General features: G+C 56.2%; 1 protein-coding gene across 1 annotated transcript in view; it reads right to left on the bottom strand.

Moving 5' to 3' along the window:
• Positions 1–16,521, bottom strand: part of ITPK1 (inositol-tetrakisphosphate 1-kinase) — a gene marked incomplete at its 5' end in the record, with an annotated part of 161,923 nt that overhangs the window by 11,522 nt on the left and 133,880 nt on the right. The window contains 3 exons of the mRNA XM_010836263.1: positions 5,369–5,534; positions 9,311–9,351; positions 9,644–9,742. Coding sequence (XP_010834565.1) covers positions 5,369–5,534; positions 9,311–9,351; positions 9,644–9,742 — 306 coding nt within the window. The remainder of the gene's footprint in view (positions 1–5,368; positions 5,535–9,310; positions 9,352–9,643; positions 9,743–16,521) is intronic.

Here is a 16,521-nt window from a genome sequence, read left to right on the forward strand (position 1 = left end):
GGACACCACGGAGCGACACACGCCGAGTCAGGGCTCCTGTTTCCACTTTTCTTCCCATATAAAAATGAATGGCTTGATGAGCCCACCTCCCCTCCACTCTCATCTTACAGTACCATACCTGGTTTTCCCTGATACCTCGGCCCCCTCCCCAGAGTGTGTCCAGCGTATCTTACGGACATGGCGCCAGAAAGGGGGGCTGAGTGAGAAAGGGGAAATGCTGCATATGGGAACATCAAAGGCCCAGAGTAAAGAGGTCGACTGATGCCACTTAATCCAGCATCCCCAACCCCTCCTGGTTCTGCCCATGGAATGCCTTTTCAGGCACATTTAGGCTGCCACAGGGCACATGAATGTTTAAAACACAAAGGCTTCTGCTGTTTCCCAGTTATTTAGGGGAAAAAATAGGAAATCAGAACTTGGGCTTTTGTAGGATCCATCCAAGAAAGCATAGAGAATAATTTCTGCCTGGCTTTGGAAATGGGCACAGCCGCCTGAAGTACCCTCCACATGTTCCTGCACCATCTCTCCCAGCTCCCACTGCCCCTGGAGCCCCCTCAGTCCCATGGAGAGGCAGATTAATAATCTCAATCCCAAGATTATTAGAGTGATGAGCAGTAGGTTTGTTCATTCATGCCCTGCAGAGTAAAGGCACGTCAGTTGGTCAGAAACATGCTCTCCAGCACTTGGAAGTGTGCAAATGCACGGATCACAAAACCAGGAGCCTCAGGGTTGAGAGCTCTGGTGAAGACCATCATCACACTAGGACCCCACCCCACCTCACCCTGAGAAGGACACAAGGCCACAAGTCCCCACGTGGCCCCGGCAGCCTCTGCTTTGGTCCTTCTGGGTGAGGCGTTGTGGGTCCCGTTCCCCCAGGACACATTGCTCAGCCCTGAGACCCAGGACAGGAACGGCCCCACTGGGCGCCACTGTGTGCCGGGGGGCTGAACTGCGGGGGCACCTGCTCTGGCTGCCAACGCCCCCCCGCCAGCTCCAGGGTTACAGCGCCGCAACAATCATGCATGAGGAAGTGATTCGGGCGGAGGCCAAGCAGGCAGGCGCTGAGATGTACCTGGCATCTTTCCCGCTAGCGGGGCACGCAGGCCCCTTGCCGCCCCGGTGTGCCCGACAGTCCTCCTACCGCTCCGACCAGAGCCAGTCCAGACGGGGGGCATGAGAGACGGTCCTGGGGAGGAGCCTGGGGAAAATAAACACCCTGCAGGACTTGCGCCAAGCAGCCCACTGACCTCTACTCTTGAGCGCCGACAAGCAAGAAGATTGAGACTTTGGGGGTAGCAAGCCCCATGGGCCAGAGGTCAGAGCAGGGCTTGAGCAGTTGGGGTGGGCCTTCCAGACTCTGCAGGTACTGCCCACCTTCTCAGCCTGTAGCCCAGCCTAGCCCCGCTGAGCTCAGGGCACCTCCCACCCACCCAGTGGGACCCAAGGGCAATGGCCAGAGTAGCAGAGTAGGCCTGGGGAGAGAAAGGCCCCCCAGAGCAAGTGGACACAGCCAGTTCAGGGAGACTTGGAAGCCACAGAGAACAACGTGGATGCTTAGCTATGCAAGGAAGGGAAAGAACTGGGTGCTCAGAGGGGTGTACCCAGCGCCCACTGAACTGGACAGACCACGTCACCCGGCAGCTTCTTGGGGCAAGATCCAAAGCGTGGACCATTTCAAAGGGGACTTGTTTCTCCTCCTGGCTAACTCTGACCTGGGGGCTCCAGCCAGAGGACTGTTCAGCAGGGCGATGGGAGCTGCCCTTGGCTCAGAACCCTCCCCACATGCAGCTTGAGCAGGCCCAGGTGGAGAGGGAGCAGCTTCCAGCCATTTGGTGATCCAGGAAGATTGTGGAAGCCGAGATAGGTCAGGCAGGATTGCAGCATCCCCTGGCACCAGCTTCTTGGGCAGCTTCAAGATCCCCTGCTGATAAACCTGGCCGGGCCCTTGCACCTTGATCACAGGAGCACCCTGGACGGGGGGAGCTCGTCCCTTCTCTGTTCCTGGGCTAGTCCTGCGACACATGGAGCCCAGTGAAGAACCACCATGAATGCCCACAGGAGAAGGGAGACAATAAGAGGAATATGGGTTTTTGTGCCCAATTTACAGATGAGGAAAACAGGTTCAAAAGAGGAAGAGTAGGGCACACGTTTAGCCCCCAAATATCCCTGCGACTCCGTAGTGCAGCTGTGAGCTGCGGCCATAGCTTCTTAGCTTCATCTGCTTCATCTTCACATGTCTCCTTGGGGGAGGGGGCAGGCAGCGTGTCACGGGGCTACAGACAGCGGTCCACGTCTCCTCCCAGACCTCTGGCCCTGGCTGCCCTGCTCGAGTGGCCCCCTCATCCAGCGGTGTCCCAGGACCCCCCGCTTCCTCCGGGGCCCCTCATCTGTGCACAGTTCATCCTTTCACGACTTCTTCCCCGTGGAGTTTCTCCCACTAGAATCTGGGCAGGACACCTGGCTGACTATCCAGTCCCCTGCTGGATCCTAGCTCCGGCACAGGGCTGGGCACGTGGAAGGTTCAAGGAGATACAGCCTCTGTTACACCTGCAGGGCTCTTGATGGTGAGATCACCAGATCTGGCCCCGCCAGCTGCGACTGTAAATAGAGGTTTATTGGAACGCAGCCCCGCCCATTCACTTACAAGTTGTCTACAGGGACTCTGCAACATTAGTGATGACAGAGCTAGAAATGCTTCTTCTGGACTTTTCCAGCACAAAAGCCTGCTGACCCCTGCCCTACGTGGTCATTGGTATCATTCCTTTATGTACAAACCCCTATGGGAAAAAAGGCCCAGGATGCAGAGACAACAGGGGAAAGAAAAGGAAAAGTTTCTCCCACTGTGCTGGGGGGCGGGGACAGAGGCAGGGGGAGGCGTCACAGAGAAACACGGCCAGGGGTTGGCACAGGCCAGCTTCAACCCTCTCCATAAAAACGTGACATCGGTTCCAGCCAAGGCAGCTGCAAGACTCTGGCTGTTAAGACACACCTGACTTCAGAGGTGCTGACAGATGCGAACCAAAGGGCCACCTGAAAACCGAAAGAACACAGCAGCTGTGGAGGGAGAGGTGGTGTCCTCATAATTACCGCAGGTCAAAAGAATCCCACTCAAGGAGCCCCAACCTCCCTGCGTGGACGGGGAGCCTGGAGGGCCTGCCATGCAGGACAGCAGAGACCAGAGAGATGGGAGGGGGCTGGAAACAGCCAGAGGCTCAAAGCCCCCTGCTCAACTGCTCCAGCTTAAAGGGCCACTCTCACTCTGCGATTTTCATCTGTTAAGAGCACACGTGTGAAAAGGACAAACCCCAGGCCAGCTGGATGGCCTGATGCCCTAAAGACGGTGGCCACAGAATCAGCTTTGGGGATGGAGGGATAGATACACAGAAAGTCACTCAGCTTCCCTGAGCATAATAAACACTCCTCCATTAGCCCTGTGTTTCTCCACTGATCTGGTCCCGGTCAACACATTTGGGCTTTCCCAGGGGCTCAGCGGTAAAGAACCAGCCTGCAATGCAGAAGTCACAGGAGACGCAGGTTCGATCCCTGGGTCGGGAAGATTCCCTGGAGAGGGAAATGGCAACCCACTACAGTATTCTTGCCTGGGAAATCCCATGGATGGAGAAGCCTGGCTACAGTCCATAGGGTTGCAAAGAGTTGCATGCGACTGAGCACGCAGCCTGCATATTACGGTAAACTGGCAACCCAGAATGGCCACGAGAAGACACAGATGTGGAGCCCTCATCCTGAGACAGGACTCAGAATCCACACCCTGCTACTGGCGGTTCTCAGACAGAAACTAGCCAGCCCTTAGCAACCAGGGGAAAGGGGGGGACAATTATTGTGTGGAAAGGAAGGAAACCAGGTGGTATGTTTCTTTAAGAGATGGAGTGATTTAGGGTAAAATAAGAAAAAAGGAAAACAATTGCATAAGGTAAACTTATTCTTCCCTTAATATATTTGCTGTAGATTTAAACACATTCTTAAAAACCAGGAAACAATATAAAGAGGATTAAAAAATATTGGCCTTATCCTGCCCACAACTGCTAAGAATGTTTCTTGCTAATATACAGTCACATACAGAAAGACCCTTCCCGATATTGGTCCCCCATCCCCAGTCATTCCATCACCCCAGTGGGTGGAAGTAGGGACTGGTATGTGGAGGCCCTAAAAGCCCCGCCTGGCAGGGAGAGCCACCTGCACTCAGAAGGTCAGGGGAGAGAGACACACGCTTCCAAAGTGTCTGCTCTCTGGGTTGTGTTAACGGGAAGAATGGCTGAGAGAGGACGGGAACAGCTGGACTTGGTCCAAGAGGAGTGGCTTGCAGCCACGAGGAGCGGACGGTGAGAGGCAGTCCCGGGCAGAGGGATTTTAGACGGACACGTCTGTCTGCTCAGCAGCCCGGCACTGCGCCTGCTGACGGCGGGTTTCCCGCGCAGAGAGAAGCACACAGCAAGTGAGAGCAAATCAGGCCAGGGTGACCCACGTCCTCCGTCCAGGGGATCACCATGCTTACTCCAGAGATGCTGCCCCTGTTCCAAAGGTTCCTAGAACTGGCCTTGAGGAAGCCTCCAGAACCACTGGAGCAGTCTCTTGAGCGGCCACAATACCACCAAATCCTTAAGTGTCAGTTTTTGTGATAGCCCAGGGTCACCTGGAGCTGGTGAGCAGCTGAAGAAAAGCTGAGGGCCTGGAGCCCCTCGGCCTCCCGAGAGGACACCCTCAGATGGGGCAGCTCCCCGCAAAGGCCACCACTGTGTGACAGCTCAGGGACACTTGGGGCCATCATTCACTGGTCCCCAATATGCTCACCAATATGGTCCTCACCCGTGTCCACTCCTGACCCGCCCGGGGCCCCACAGCTGGCAAGTCCTGTGCCCCCAGCATAACTCTTAACAGAGCTTGCGCCCACCTCAGGGGCTGCAGAGGCAGCAGGTGACTCAGTGTTTCCCAGTTGGAGAAAGGAGACACGGTAAAGCAGCCAGTGCTCTGGCCCTCAAAACACCAAGGGCCCCTCCCTTCCTGGCTGCCCTGAAGAGCCCAGTCCAGCGTGTTCTTGGTGAGCCTCCTTATCACGAGGGGCCCCGGGAAGCGGCCTGGGTGCAGAAAGCTTTCAAGTTCTTCCCCGAGCTTAAGGTAGCTGAGGCGCATGGAGCCCCTTCGACGGACCTGGCTGGGACAGGGGTTTCCCACTCATGCTCCAAGACCTCTTCACCTACTGGACACAACTCTGCCAACCTTCAGATCACTTCTCCTCCCTCCAGAAATAACCCGGGGCAACCAGGGTCAGTGCCAAAGGACAGGCGGCCGGTGCCGTGTCCCAGCCGCGCTCCTGAGTGCAGGGATCCCGGACAGTGTGAGGCCCGCTTACCTGACGTGCCCGCGGAGAAGTTCTTCAGCGAGGGCCGCTGGACCACGGTGTAGGACTCGCCAACCACAAACACCTTGTACAGGACAGCATTGTGGTTGATGAAATTCTGGACCACGCAGGGCGGCTGGATGGCGCTCAGGCCCTCCTGGTTGAACACGATGGCCATCTGGGGAGACAGGGGGCCAAGGGCTTGGTCAGAGTCTACCGCCTCCTTGGCCTTATCACCGTCCAGAGCATCACCACCAAGGGCCATCCCAGCCCGGTGGCACGAGGCCTCCCCAGGAAGAGTCTCAAGCCAGAGTGAGTGGGATGGGCTTCGAGCAGAACACCTAGGCATCCTTCCACTCCTGCTGTGGGGGATTTGGAAATCCTGCATCGTCAGGCCTGCCATGTAAGGTTGAGCTGGCTGTGCACTGCACAATCCCACTACTCACAATGTATCCATGGAACGGGCCCCCCGGGCTGTGTACTACTCACCCCTCTACAAAGACTTTGGCGGTGGGAGGTGGGGCACCGAGGGGGTGGGGGCAAGAAGCAGAGGACAAGGGATCAGGGGTTGGGAGGCCTTGGGTTCAGGCCTGTACAATGACAACGGCTGCCTCTTGAGAACTTATGACATGCCTGGCCCGGCTATGATCACCTTACCTGAGTCACCGGGTGTCATCCTCACATCCTGCCCCGAGGTGGGCACGGGCATCACGCCCCTTTTACAGATGAGGAAACTGAGGCCCTGAGGCACTTAGAGGCTGCTGGCAAGTGACAGAGCCCAGGAAGGGATGGGGTCCAGCAGCCCCCAGCCCCGCACACGATGCACACGAGTGCTTAAGGAATGGGAACATTCCACTCCCGGGTCCTGACTCCTCTGGGCACAAAGGCCTCCAACAGGAGGATCTGGCAGGGTGGGTGGGGGTGGGGGGGTGACTGGACAAAACCTCCCTGTGTTGGGCTGAGGCTGGGTCTGCCCAGGGTCCACCAGAGCCAGCAGCCAGTGCTGGGGCCACGATGAATGTTTCACCCAGTCCTTGGGGCCACAGCAAGGAGCCACCAGCTGCCCAGGGCTACTGCCCAGGGAGGGGATAACAGGCCTGAATAGCTGGCTGCCCACACTAGCTGTTGCCTCTCAACGAACCTTCACAGAGCACCACCCCAACGTGCCTGGCGCCCAGCTGGGTGGGGCAGAGGTAGAGATCCAGGCCAGATGGGGAAACACAATGTGTGCCTGTATATACCACAGGGAAACAAGTGTGTGTGTATATATCACAGGGAAACAAGTATGTGTGTGTGTGTGTGCGTGTGTGCGCACACACACACCACAGTGAACAGCTCCTTAGCCTGCTGATGAAAGTAAGAGAGCCAGACATGAGTTCAAGTCCCATACCTGGCACTTGCTGCATAAGCCCTGTTTAAGCTCCATTTTCATCACCTGTAAAATAGCATCAGGAGCCACCATGGGGTAGCTTTGGGGGTCCTCTGAGCTTTCGGCTCAATTTTTTTTTTTAAGGAGGAGTGGTATTTCACTGTGGAACAAACTCAAGCGCTTACACCAAAACAAGAAATCAAATCATGAACATAAAATAAAAACAGAGCGTCTTGATTTTGGTTGACTGAGCTAGGGACTAAGCGATCAGAAGCAGGGCTCGGCAGGCTGGGGTCCAGGTGAGGACCCCAATCGGAAAGCCCCCTTTCCTGTGTAAAGCTAAACATGAGCACAGAGGTGTCCTCTGTCTTCACTGCACTCAACATCCCCAGGCACCCCTGAGGTGGGATGGAGCCTGGCCCCCCCTGGGCTCATGCCATGGAGGGCGCCCCACCAGAGGGGGCAGTCCTCTGATGCTACCAGCCTCCCAGGAGGCAGGTGGCCAGGAGCACAGAAGCCCCCCTGGGAACCTGCAACACTCCAGAGCCCAATCTTGGAGCTCTGTTCCTGATGCCCACCCAGCAGAGGAACCCCCACCCCGCCCCAGAAATAGCACACAGTGGGTTGGGGAGCCCCAGGGATGCGGAAAGGGGAGAAGGGGCCACAGCACACATGTGTACAACTACAAGCCAGACCCGCAGAGCTGGACTGAGGGGTGAAACACCTTAAGTCAAGCTGACCCCATGGAGTCAAGACTCTCCTGGAGGAAGTAGGTCCCCTCAACCCAGAACCCCTGCCCCTTCTGCCATGACCTAGCAGGCTGCAGGGCAACTGGCCACACCTTTTCAGTCACTTCAGTCACGTGTGACTCTTTTGGACTGTAGCCTGCCAGGCTCCTCTGCCCATGGGATTTTTCAGGCAAGAATACTGGAGTGGGCTGCCATTTCGTCCTCCAGGAGATCTTCCCTAAGCAGGGATTGAACTCGTGTCTCCTGCATGGCAGGCAGATTCTTTACTACTGAGCCACCCGGGAAGCCGCTACAACGTATCAAGTATTCCCTGGCCCAGAGCCCACCGCAGCACAGCAGCACAGGCAACTCCCTTACCCATCACATCGCCAGTTACAAGGGCAGGACAGAAACTCAGAGAGGCTGGGTCATCTGCCCAAAGTCACACAGCTGGCAGTGCACACAGCCAGACCTGGTCCCTGGTGGGAGTGACTCTAGAGCTGTTGTGTCAACAGCAGAAGCAGTTCCCTCCCAGCAGGCTGACCTGCTCTGCGTTTGAATGGTCTACTCACACTAATGACTGCAGTTGCCCTTCTGTCCTGAAAAACCCCAAGGCACTGACCAACAGAGGAATTATTCGGCGGTGTAACGGGTCAGGTGGAAGGTTGGGGGTCCGGTGCTGGCGAGGGGACTGTGGGTTCCAGGGCCATGGTCTGGCTGCTCTGAAGCCTTCCTGTCCCCCCACCCCCGGGTCTGGCCCAGGAGCAGGTCCCAGGCACGGAGCCCAGGCAGGCCCAGACGGGGAGGCTCCACGAGGGCTCCAGACCTCAGGAGACAGCCGACCTCAGGCGCAGGCGGGGATTTCCTGCCCCCACCTTCCTGCCCACAAGCAAAGGGACCCCTCGGCTTCGTCACAGCATACACCACACCACGCGGACGCATCTGTTTAGAGATGTTTCCCCATAGATACACACCAGGGACAAAGACACTACCTAAATCTACAGGGCGCCGCTGCCGGGTTTGTCCACGTTTCGTCATAAGGTCGTGGGGGAGCATTTCTGACGGTGGGGCTGCCCAGGACAGGCTCTCCCACAGGGCCTATCAGGAGGGTCAAACCTCTACTGCCCAGGGCGTCCTCCCACACTCCTCACAAAGGGGTCCCCAGGCTGGGCTGTGCCCCTGGAGGCAACGTCCCAGTCATGATTCCCCAAGACGGTGAAAGACACAGCCGAGACCCTGCTTGGCCACGGGCTCCTCTTGTCCCCAGAAGGCCTCCTCTGCCCGGCCTCCCATACCACACCCGCTGGCGCTCTCTGCCTCCGGGACCCCATCGTCCCCCCTGGGGCAGGACTCTCATCTCAGGCATCTTTCCCTCAGTACCCAAGGTGAACGGCCACTGGGTGAGTAGAAGAATGAACGTGCCGGGGGGATCGCATGCACAGCAGGTCGGGTGCCCCTTCCTCCTCACACCCCCTTCCCTGATTCAGCGGGACCTGCAGACTTGGGGGCAGTGACGGGATCTTTTCGGGGCAGGGGGGCAGGCCTGTGTCCAGCCCAGAGCAGGAAGTGACCGACACTGACGGGCCAGAGGAAGGTCAGATGGTGGTGTGGCTCACACGGGCTCAAAGGGGGCAGGCACACCCATCCCAGCCTTGGGGACAGGAGAGGACTAAGGTGCAGGTGGAGTCGGGGTACTGAGCCTCCAGCAGGTGCGGTGGGATCCAGCAGCAGGGCTGTCAGGCTCCCAGAGAGACTCTGTGAGCTGAAAGGAGGGGGGTGGAGCGGGGGAGGCAGGGGCAGGGAAGCCAGGGGGCTGGATGGGGACGGGGCTATCAAGTCGTCAGCTCCTCCACTCACCTCGTGAGAGTTGGTGCCATGAGCCACTCTGGTTTTGCAAACTGTGGGTGGGGGAGAGAAAAACAGGAGTTAGCAAGGTTACTCACCTACAAAGCCCAGCCTGGCAGATACGGAAAGAAACTCTCAAAACCTCCTGCAGCCCCTGGGGTGGGGAGGGGGCTAGTGGGGAGCTGAGGAGACAGGCTGACTCCACCAGGGCCAGCGTATGTCCTCAGGGGCGCTAGATGGTCACCACCAGGCCAGGCCCTTACCACCCAGGGACCCAGGGACCGGGGCCGTGCCCTCCACCGGCGGCCGAGGCCTCCCTCCACCCCCAGGAGTTCAGGTGCTCACTGAATGGGAAGGCCAGGCCATTCTCCTCCAGGAGTCTCATGGTGTCATCCCCGCACAGGCTCGTGAGCTCCATGAAGGGTGGCGAGCAGATCCTGTCATCTGGGGACAGAGGAGAAGCCCGCGTCAGCACTGCCTGCTCCACGGGGCCCCTCAGCACCGCTGCCCGCCCCATCCAGCAGCCCACCCCCCGAAGTCCCCCGTGGGCGTGCAGACACACAGGCGCACACGTGCCCCGGGAACGAGGGCACAGTCATTAACCACTGTCAACAGCATTCCCGTAAGGATGAGACCGACACGTGATAACAGCAAAGCCTGAAGATCAAAGCAAAGTGAAAACCAGACTGACTCAACCCCGCCTCTTCAGCCCGCACTTGGGCTTGTGAGCACGCACGCACAGCGCTTGACAACAGGATGCTGTTTTGTGACTCGAATTTGCACTCCATCAACTATGAACACTTTCCGGGGGCAGTGAAGATGCCCCTCCATACACGGTACTGGCTTAATGATCATCGGAGGATGACACCAGCCCTTCAGCTCTTAGCCTGAGGCCCGCACTGCTGAAGGCTTTGCATACATCACGTCTGAAGTCTGCAAATAATCCTATGGGGGTGGGGGCGGAGGAGACGCTGAGGCGGGGGAGGGATTAAAGAGGGGCTCGCTGTCACACAGGGACCCCTCTCCTGGAGCCTCTCGTGCCTAACAGAGGGGCTTCTGCCACCGCCGTCACATGGATGGGCCACAGACAAGCACACACTCCCGACCTCCGCTGGCTGCCAGACTCCAGCCCCGCCCAGCCCCCACCCAGATCCCCCGCCTCTGCTTTCGTAAGTCCTCAGGCTCAGGGGGCTGCCCACCTTCTCTGCACACACACCCAGTGGGTTCCTGGCATGTTCAGTTTTCTGGAAAGCTCTGGAAGCTGGGTGTGCTCTGCTTGTCAGGACGATCCTAGAGCCAGGCACCAAGTGAAGGCAGGAAAAACCATCCGTGGGGAAATAAAGTGCATTCTGAATCTCTCTGTGGATTGCTAAACTGCACCACTGGCTTGTTATTACTACTTTGTCTACCTCCATCCCCAATCAGGGCACCAGCTCCTCAGGAGGTAAGACCACCCTGTATTTCTGGGCACAGGGGCCGGGAAAGGCTGAGCGTTAGTGGGATGGGGGGTGACCCCCACACACACACACCCACAAACTTGGAAACCAAACCAAAAGCAAACAATAAAGCAGCTTGTCTCCAACAGCTTCTAGCTACTTGGCTGGCTAGGAGGTCAGTACATTAAAACATTAAAACCAAGGTAAGATCCAGCTTCACATATCTCATAAAAAGCAAGTGCCAAGAATTACACAGGGTATATTAAAAGTGCTTTCATTTCCCTCCTTGCCCCCCACCAGCAAAGTCCAAAGTCCAAACAGGCGCAGAGTGATGGCAGATTCTGGGGTGGGCAGAGTTTCTCGGGGACCCAGGGGAGGGAGGAGCCCTGGCGGACAGCGAGGCGGGCCCTCTGTTTGGAGCACTCACATTCCTTACAGACAAAGGCTGAAACAGAGGCAGTCCTTGCCCAAGGTCACTGGACAGTCACCTCCAGGGTAGGACAAGGAGCCGGGCTCACATGGCAGGTCAGGAAGAGAGAAGCCAGGAAAATCAGAGCATCGAGGGAGGGAGCGGGTGGGGTGTCCTAGCTCTCAGCTCTAAGCCATTATCTAAATGGGGCCCCGTTTCTGCATCCCCTGCCCAGAGTCAGAGCCAGGGTGGAAACACTGGTGGGGGGCTAGCAGGCCAGGGAGGGAGGCAGTGATCTCTGCAAAGGCTCCCTGCTGTATACCCTCCAGCCAGGCCCTAACGGGGTGTGAGACTCCAGGCCAAACAAACTAAAGGATGTGGCAGCAGGTCCGCTTGAGGCAGCACCCACCTGGTCTGGCAGGGGACCCATCCTGGCCCCAGCCCTCCCACGGGAAGGCTCAGAGATCCCTGGAGGCAAACAGACGGCCTCCTGTTAAGAGCTTCCAGATTTTTTGGAGCAGGTGAATCTTTTACCACTTGTTGTTTAGTCACTAAGTCATGTATAACTCTGCAACCCCATGGACTACAGCACGCCAGGCTTTCCTGTCCATCACCATCTCCCAGAGCTTGCTCAAACTCATGTCCATTGAGTCAGGGATGCCATCTAACCATCTCATCCTCTCTCGCCCCCTTCTCCTCTTGCCCTCAATCTTTCCCAGCATCAGGATCTTTTCCAATGAATCAGCTCGTTGCATCAGGTGGCCAAAGTATTGGAGCTTCAGCATCAGTCCTTCCAATGAACAGTCAGGGCTGACTTCCTTTAGAATGGACTAGTTTGATCTCCTTACTGTCCAAAGGACTCTCAAGAGTCTTCTCCAGCACCACAGTTCAAAAGCATCAATTCTTCAGCACTCAGCCTCCTTTATGGTCCAAATCTCACATCCATACATGACTACTGGAAAAACCATAGCTTTGACAATACGGACCTTTGTCGGCAAAGTGATGTCTCTGCTTTTTAGTACGCTGTCTAGGCTTTTATTATAGATTCGCCTTCAATGCCCTCCCCACCCCAGGCCATCAAAGCTTTCCACCTAATGTCATGGCTAACAGCCAATAGTCAAGAAGCCCCACTTGTTAACGTGCCAAACACTGCTCCACGTAGTCTGCAAAACAATCATTTACCTTCATGAGAGCCCATAAAGAGGTGCTGTCACCCCCATTTTACAGATACGGGAAATGAGGCACAGAGGGGTGAAGTTCCCTGTCCAGGGTCACACAGTGAGTAAGGGGTACAGTTGGGGGGGCTCACCCCCGGGCAGCTGGATCCCAAGTTCAGGCTACTGACCACGGCCTCCCTAGCAGAAAAGTGCCTGCTCCTATTAATAGAATAAAAGGACAAAACTCACACAATCCTATCAAGAGATGTAGCAAAAGCATTTCAGCTAAAACTATAAAACACTTGGAAGAACACACAGGTGTAGGTCTTTATGACCCTGGATTAGACATGGTTTCTTAGACACCAGAACCACAAGCAACCAAAGTAAAAATAGACATATTTGACGTCAAAATTTAAAACTTCTGTGCTTCGAAGGACATTATCAAGAAAAGACAACCCAAAGAATGGGGGGAAATATTTGCAAATCATGTATCTGGCAAGAGTCTAGTATCCAAAATACATGAAAAACTATTAACAACCAAACAATAAAAAAGACCAGTGACCCAAGTTAAAAATGGGCCAAGGGCCCAAAATGGACAGTTCTCAAAATAAAGACACAGAAATGGCCAGTAAATACAGGGAGGAATGCTCAACATCATGAGGCATCAGAGTAATGAAGATTAAAACCACACGTGTGAGGCTGGCTACAACCCAGTAAGACAGACAGGAAAAAGTGTCCTGACACTGGCTGGTGGGGACGTGAAATGGTCCAGCTGCTCTGAGAAACACTCTGGCGGTTCTTCACACAGAACTAGGTCCACAGCAGTCCACACCTAGGTGTTTCCAAGAGGACGGAAACACACGTCCACACAAAAGCCTGTCCAGGAATATTCACAGCAGTGTTATTCGTAACAGCCAGAAAGTGGCGGCAACCCAAGTGTCCATCCACTGATGAGCTGGTGGACACGAGGCGACATAGCCACACAATGGAATATTATTCAGGCCTAAAAAGGAATGAAGTTCTCATGCATGCTGCAACATAGATGAACCTTGAAAACATCATGCTGAGTTGAAGGAAGCCAGTTGGAAAAGCCACAGAATACATGACTTCATTTATCTGAAATGTCCCGAACAGGCAGCTCCATTGAGACAGAAAGGAGACGGGCGGCTGCCAAGGCTTGGGGGGCAGGTGGAATGGGGAGTGACTGCAGGCGGGTCCATTTCTTTTTGGAGCAATGAAAATGTTCTGGGATTAGATAGTTGTGATGGTTGCACAACTTTCTGAATATATTCAAAACTACTGAACTGTATCTACACTTTAAAAAGGTGAATTTTATGGTACGTGAATTATACCAATTGAAAAAAAAAAGGAAAAAACCCCAGCGGCAGCAGCTGAGATCCATCGGGCGCAAACACTTGGCCTGTGCAAGAAACTGGGCTGAAGAAATGCTTTAGGTACAGTGTCTCCTTCAGTTCTCCAGCAAACCTGCAGAGTCCCGTCCCCCACCATCGACCCTGCTGAGTCCTGGGTGAATCAGAGGAGGACGAGGGCAGCATTCCTCCAGAGATGTTTGGGGTCCAGATGAAATGCAGAGACGAGACATTCCTAATGAACGGGCCACAGCAAGCATTAGACCAGACACCCCCCACCTTTCTGGAATCTCAGGCTCTGGTGTCAGAGGTGGTAGCAGGACCCAGCAGAGAAGACAAAGGACTGAGTCATCAGGACAGGGGGCCATGCACAGTGTCGCATTCTTCTTCCTTTATCCTAACTTGAAGCTGGCTGACCACACCCTGAGCAGCAGGCATGACCAGCTGCTGACCCCACGCCCTCTCCAGGGTGGGCCCAGGACTGGAGACCATCCAGGTCCCACTGCCTGAAAGCCCCACGGTTCAAGCTCGGTCACCCTCTGACGGGTCAGGCTTGAGGGAAGGCAGTCCTGAGCCCCACAGGGCAGAGGCTGGAAGGGACCCGTGTCCCTTGCTGGGCTGCTGGCTGCTCCACACCCGGGCCTTGTCCCACCTCTAGACTCACGGACCGTAGACCATGATGACTGTAGCTTGACCCAATTTCTGGCAGCTTGTAGCTAAAACCATCCCGCGACGCCTGTGAGATCGCAATAATTAGAAACTACAACTGTTCCTATTTTGGTTTCCAACCACCAGTCACCAACGACAACAACAAAAAAAAACGTGTTGCATCCTAGGAGCCCAAGATGCAGCAGTAAAGGAACATGAGCCACGCTGCTTCATGGAGCCCACGCTCCAGGTGCAGGGACCAGGCCACAGCCAGATGGAGGAGTAAAACAGACAGCCCAATGGGGCTGGAGGGTGACCTGGGGATCGCGAGGGGGTGCCTGTGGAGGTGGGGTGTGCCCAGGAAGTGCCTTGCAGAGCCCAGACATGGGAAGATGAGCAGGCAGGCCAGGCATCTGGGGCACGCGTACTCCCGGCAGACAGAACGGCCGCTGCAAAGGCCCTGCTTGAGGACACGGTGCCCCCTGGGCACACACACTGACCCAGCCTTGGAGAGGAGGATGGTGACATCCGTCTAGCCTGTGGACTCAGAGGTCACCTGAGTGGGAGAGCTGAGGAAGGAGCCGAGCCCTGCAGCAGTTGAGCCAGCATCTTGGTGGCACGGGACACGTTGGCTCCATCCCATGTGAGGGTCGGTGACAGCAGCAGTCCCTGCAGCTGGCCCCCACTCCCCAGGAAAATCCCAACAGTGCCAGCAGCTCTTCTCCCCCAAATAGCATAAAGACTCTTTCTATCAGTCAGCACTGGGAGCCCAGGAGGCTATTTCTGGTTCCCTGAAAAAGGCTACTTATTTATCTGTCATCGTATTTCTGGATGGGAGTTGGAAAGGAAGCTTTTTTTAGTTAGGTGGTGGGTTGTGTTCTGTTAAGAGCTGAAGCAGCAGCCCCTGGGAACCTGAAACACCCCCTCTTCCCTGTCCGCCACCCTCATCAGAGAGTGTGAAATCAGAGGTCCTGGGAGATGGCAAATCCCATCATGTCCAGAAAGGGAAAGAGAAGAGTTCAAGGTCACGCACAAGTCATGGGCAGGCCCAAGATGAGAACCCAGGTGTCCGAGTCACATCCTCACCTTGTCCATTGTGCCAGGTGGCCACGCTCCCAGGCCACTGGGGGCAGATGCTACAGAACCAGCAAGAGGAGCAAAGACAATGATGAACAGGTGCCACAAGAGGACAACCGGGGAAGGCAGAGATGGCACTTTGAAGGTGCAGCTCTGAAGCCTGGCTTTGAATCTGGGGTAAACTAGCTGTAACTTTTGGCGAATGACCAAACAGTGCTGGGCCTCGCTCTTCTCATCTGTAAAATGGGAACAAGGCCTCCCTAGAGGGTTGTTGGGAGGCCTGGCACATAACAGCAGTGGTGATTTCTCTTACTACACTGAGCGAGGCCAGCTGGGCGGCCGACAGGAAAGCAGGCAGGTTCTAAATCGTAACTAGTGGCCCACGTCCAGTTTCTGGGGATGACAGAAACTCCCCCTCCATGGCTTCCTGGCTGTGTCCAGCATGGTGCTGGCACCAGGCTGTGAAGGAAGCTTTGGCGGGGCTCCGGCAGGGCAGGGCAGGGCCTGGGGACAGCTGTGACAGGACTCTGCCTCAGTTCATTTCTTCCAGATGACACTCGAGAGAAACAAAGCCTGGGGGCAGGGACGGTCCCCGAGGACACACAAAGGCTGGAATCCTCTGACGTTTCCACAAAGGGTGGGACCCCAGAGAACGACGCCCACGAGTGAGGGCTGTGCTGAGACAAGAGGAGCTGAAGACAGGCCAGGGAAAGAGCCCGCGGGGCCTGGAGCTGGCTGTGTGGGCCTGGGCAGCAGGGAGGACCCGCCTGGCACGTGTCGGGAGAGCAGTCACTACATTCAAGGGCTCTGTTTCCCTCTCTCTAGAATGCTGGTTCCATGAGGGCAGGGACCGGTGCATTTTTTCACCCCTGTGGGCCCAGCGCCTAGAACACTGCAGGCACACAGTAGGCGCTCAGCAGGGGCTTGCTAAGTGAACGGACTGACCCTCAACGGCGCCCTGTGCACAAGGCCGGCTCCTCGGGCATCTCAGCCACATCTGGTAGGATGCAGAGTCCGTGGTTGACGTGCCTGGGCGCCGCTGACCCACATTCCGGGCCAGCCTGCCGGCATCCGGCCCTCTGGCCACCGCCGGGCCCTCACGCTCCGCTCCCCCGAGGCTCGCCCC

This window comes from Bison bison, unplaced genomic scaffold, assembly GCF_000754665.1.
Source record: "Bison bison bison isolate TAMUID 2011002044 unplaced genomic scaffold, Bison_UMD1.0 scf7180017864061, whole genome shotgun sequence".
Classification (NCBI taxonomy): Eukaryota; Metazoa; Chordata; class Mammalia; order Artiodactyla; family Bovidae; genus Bison; species Bison bison.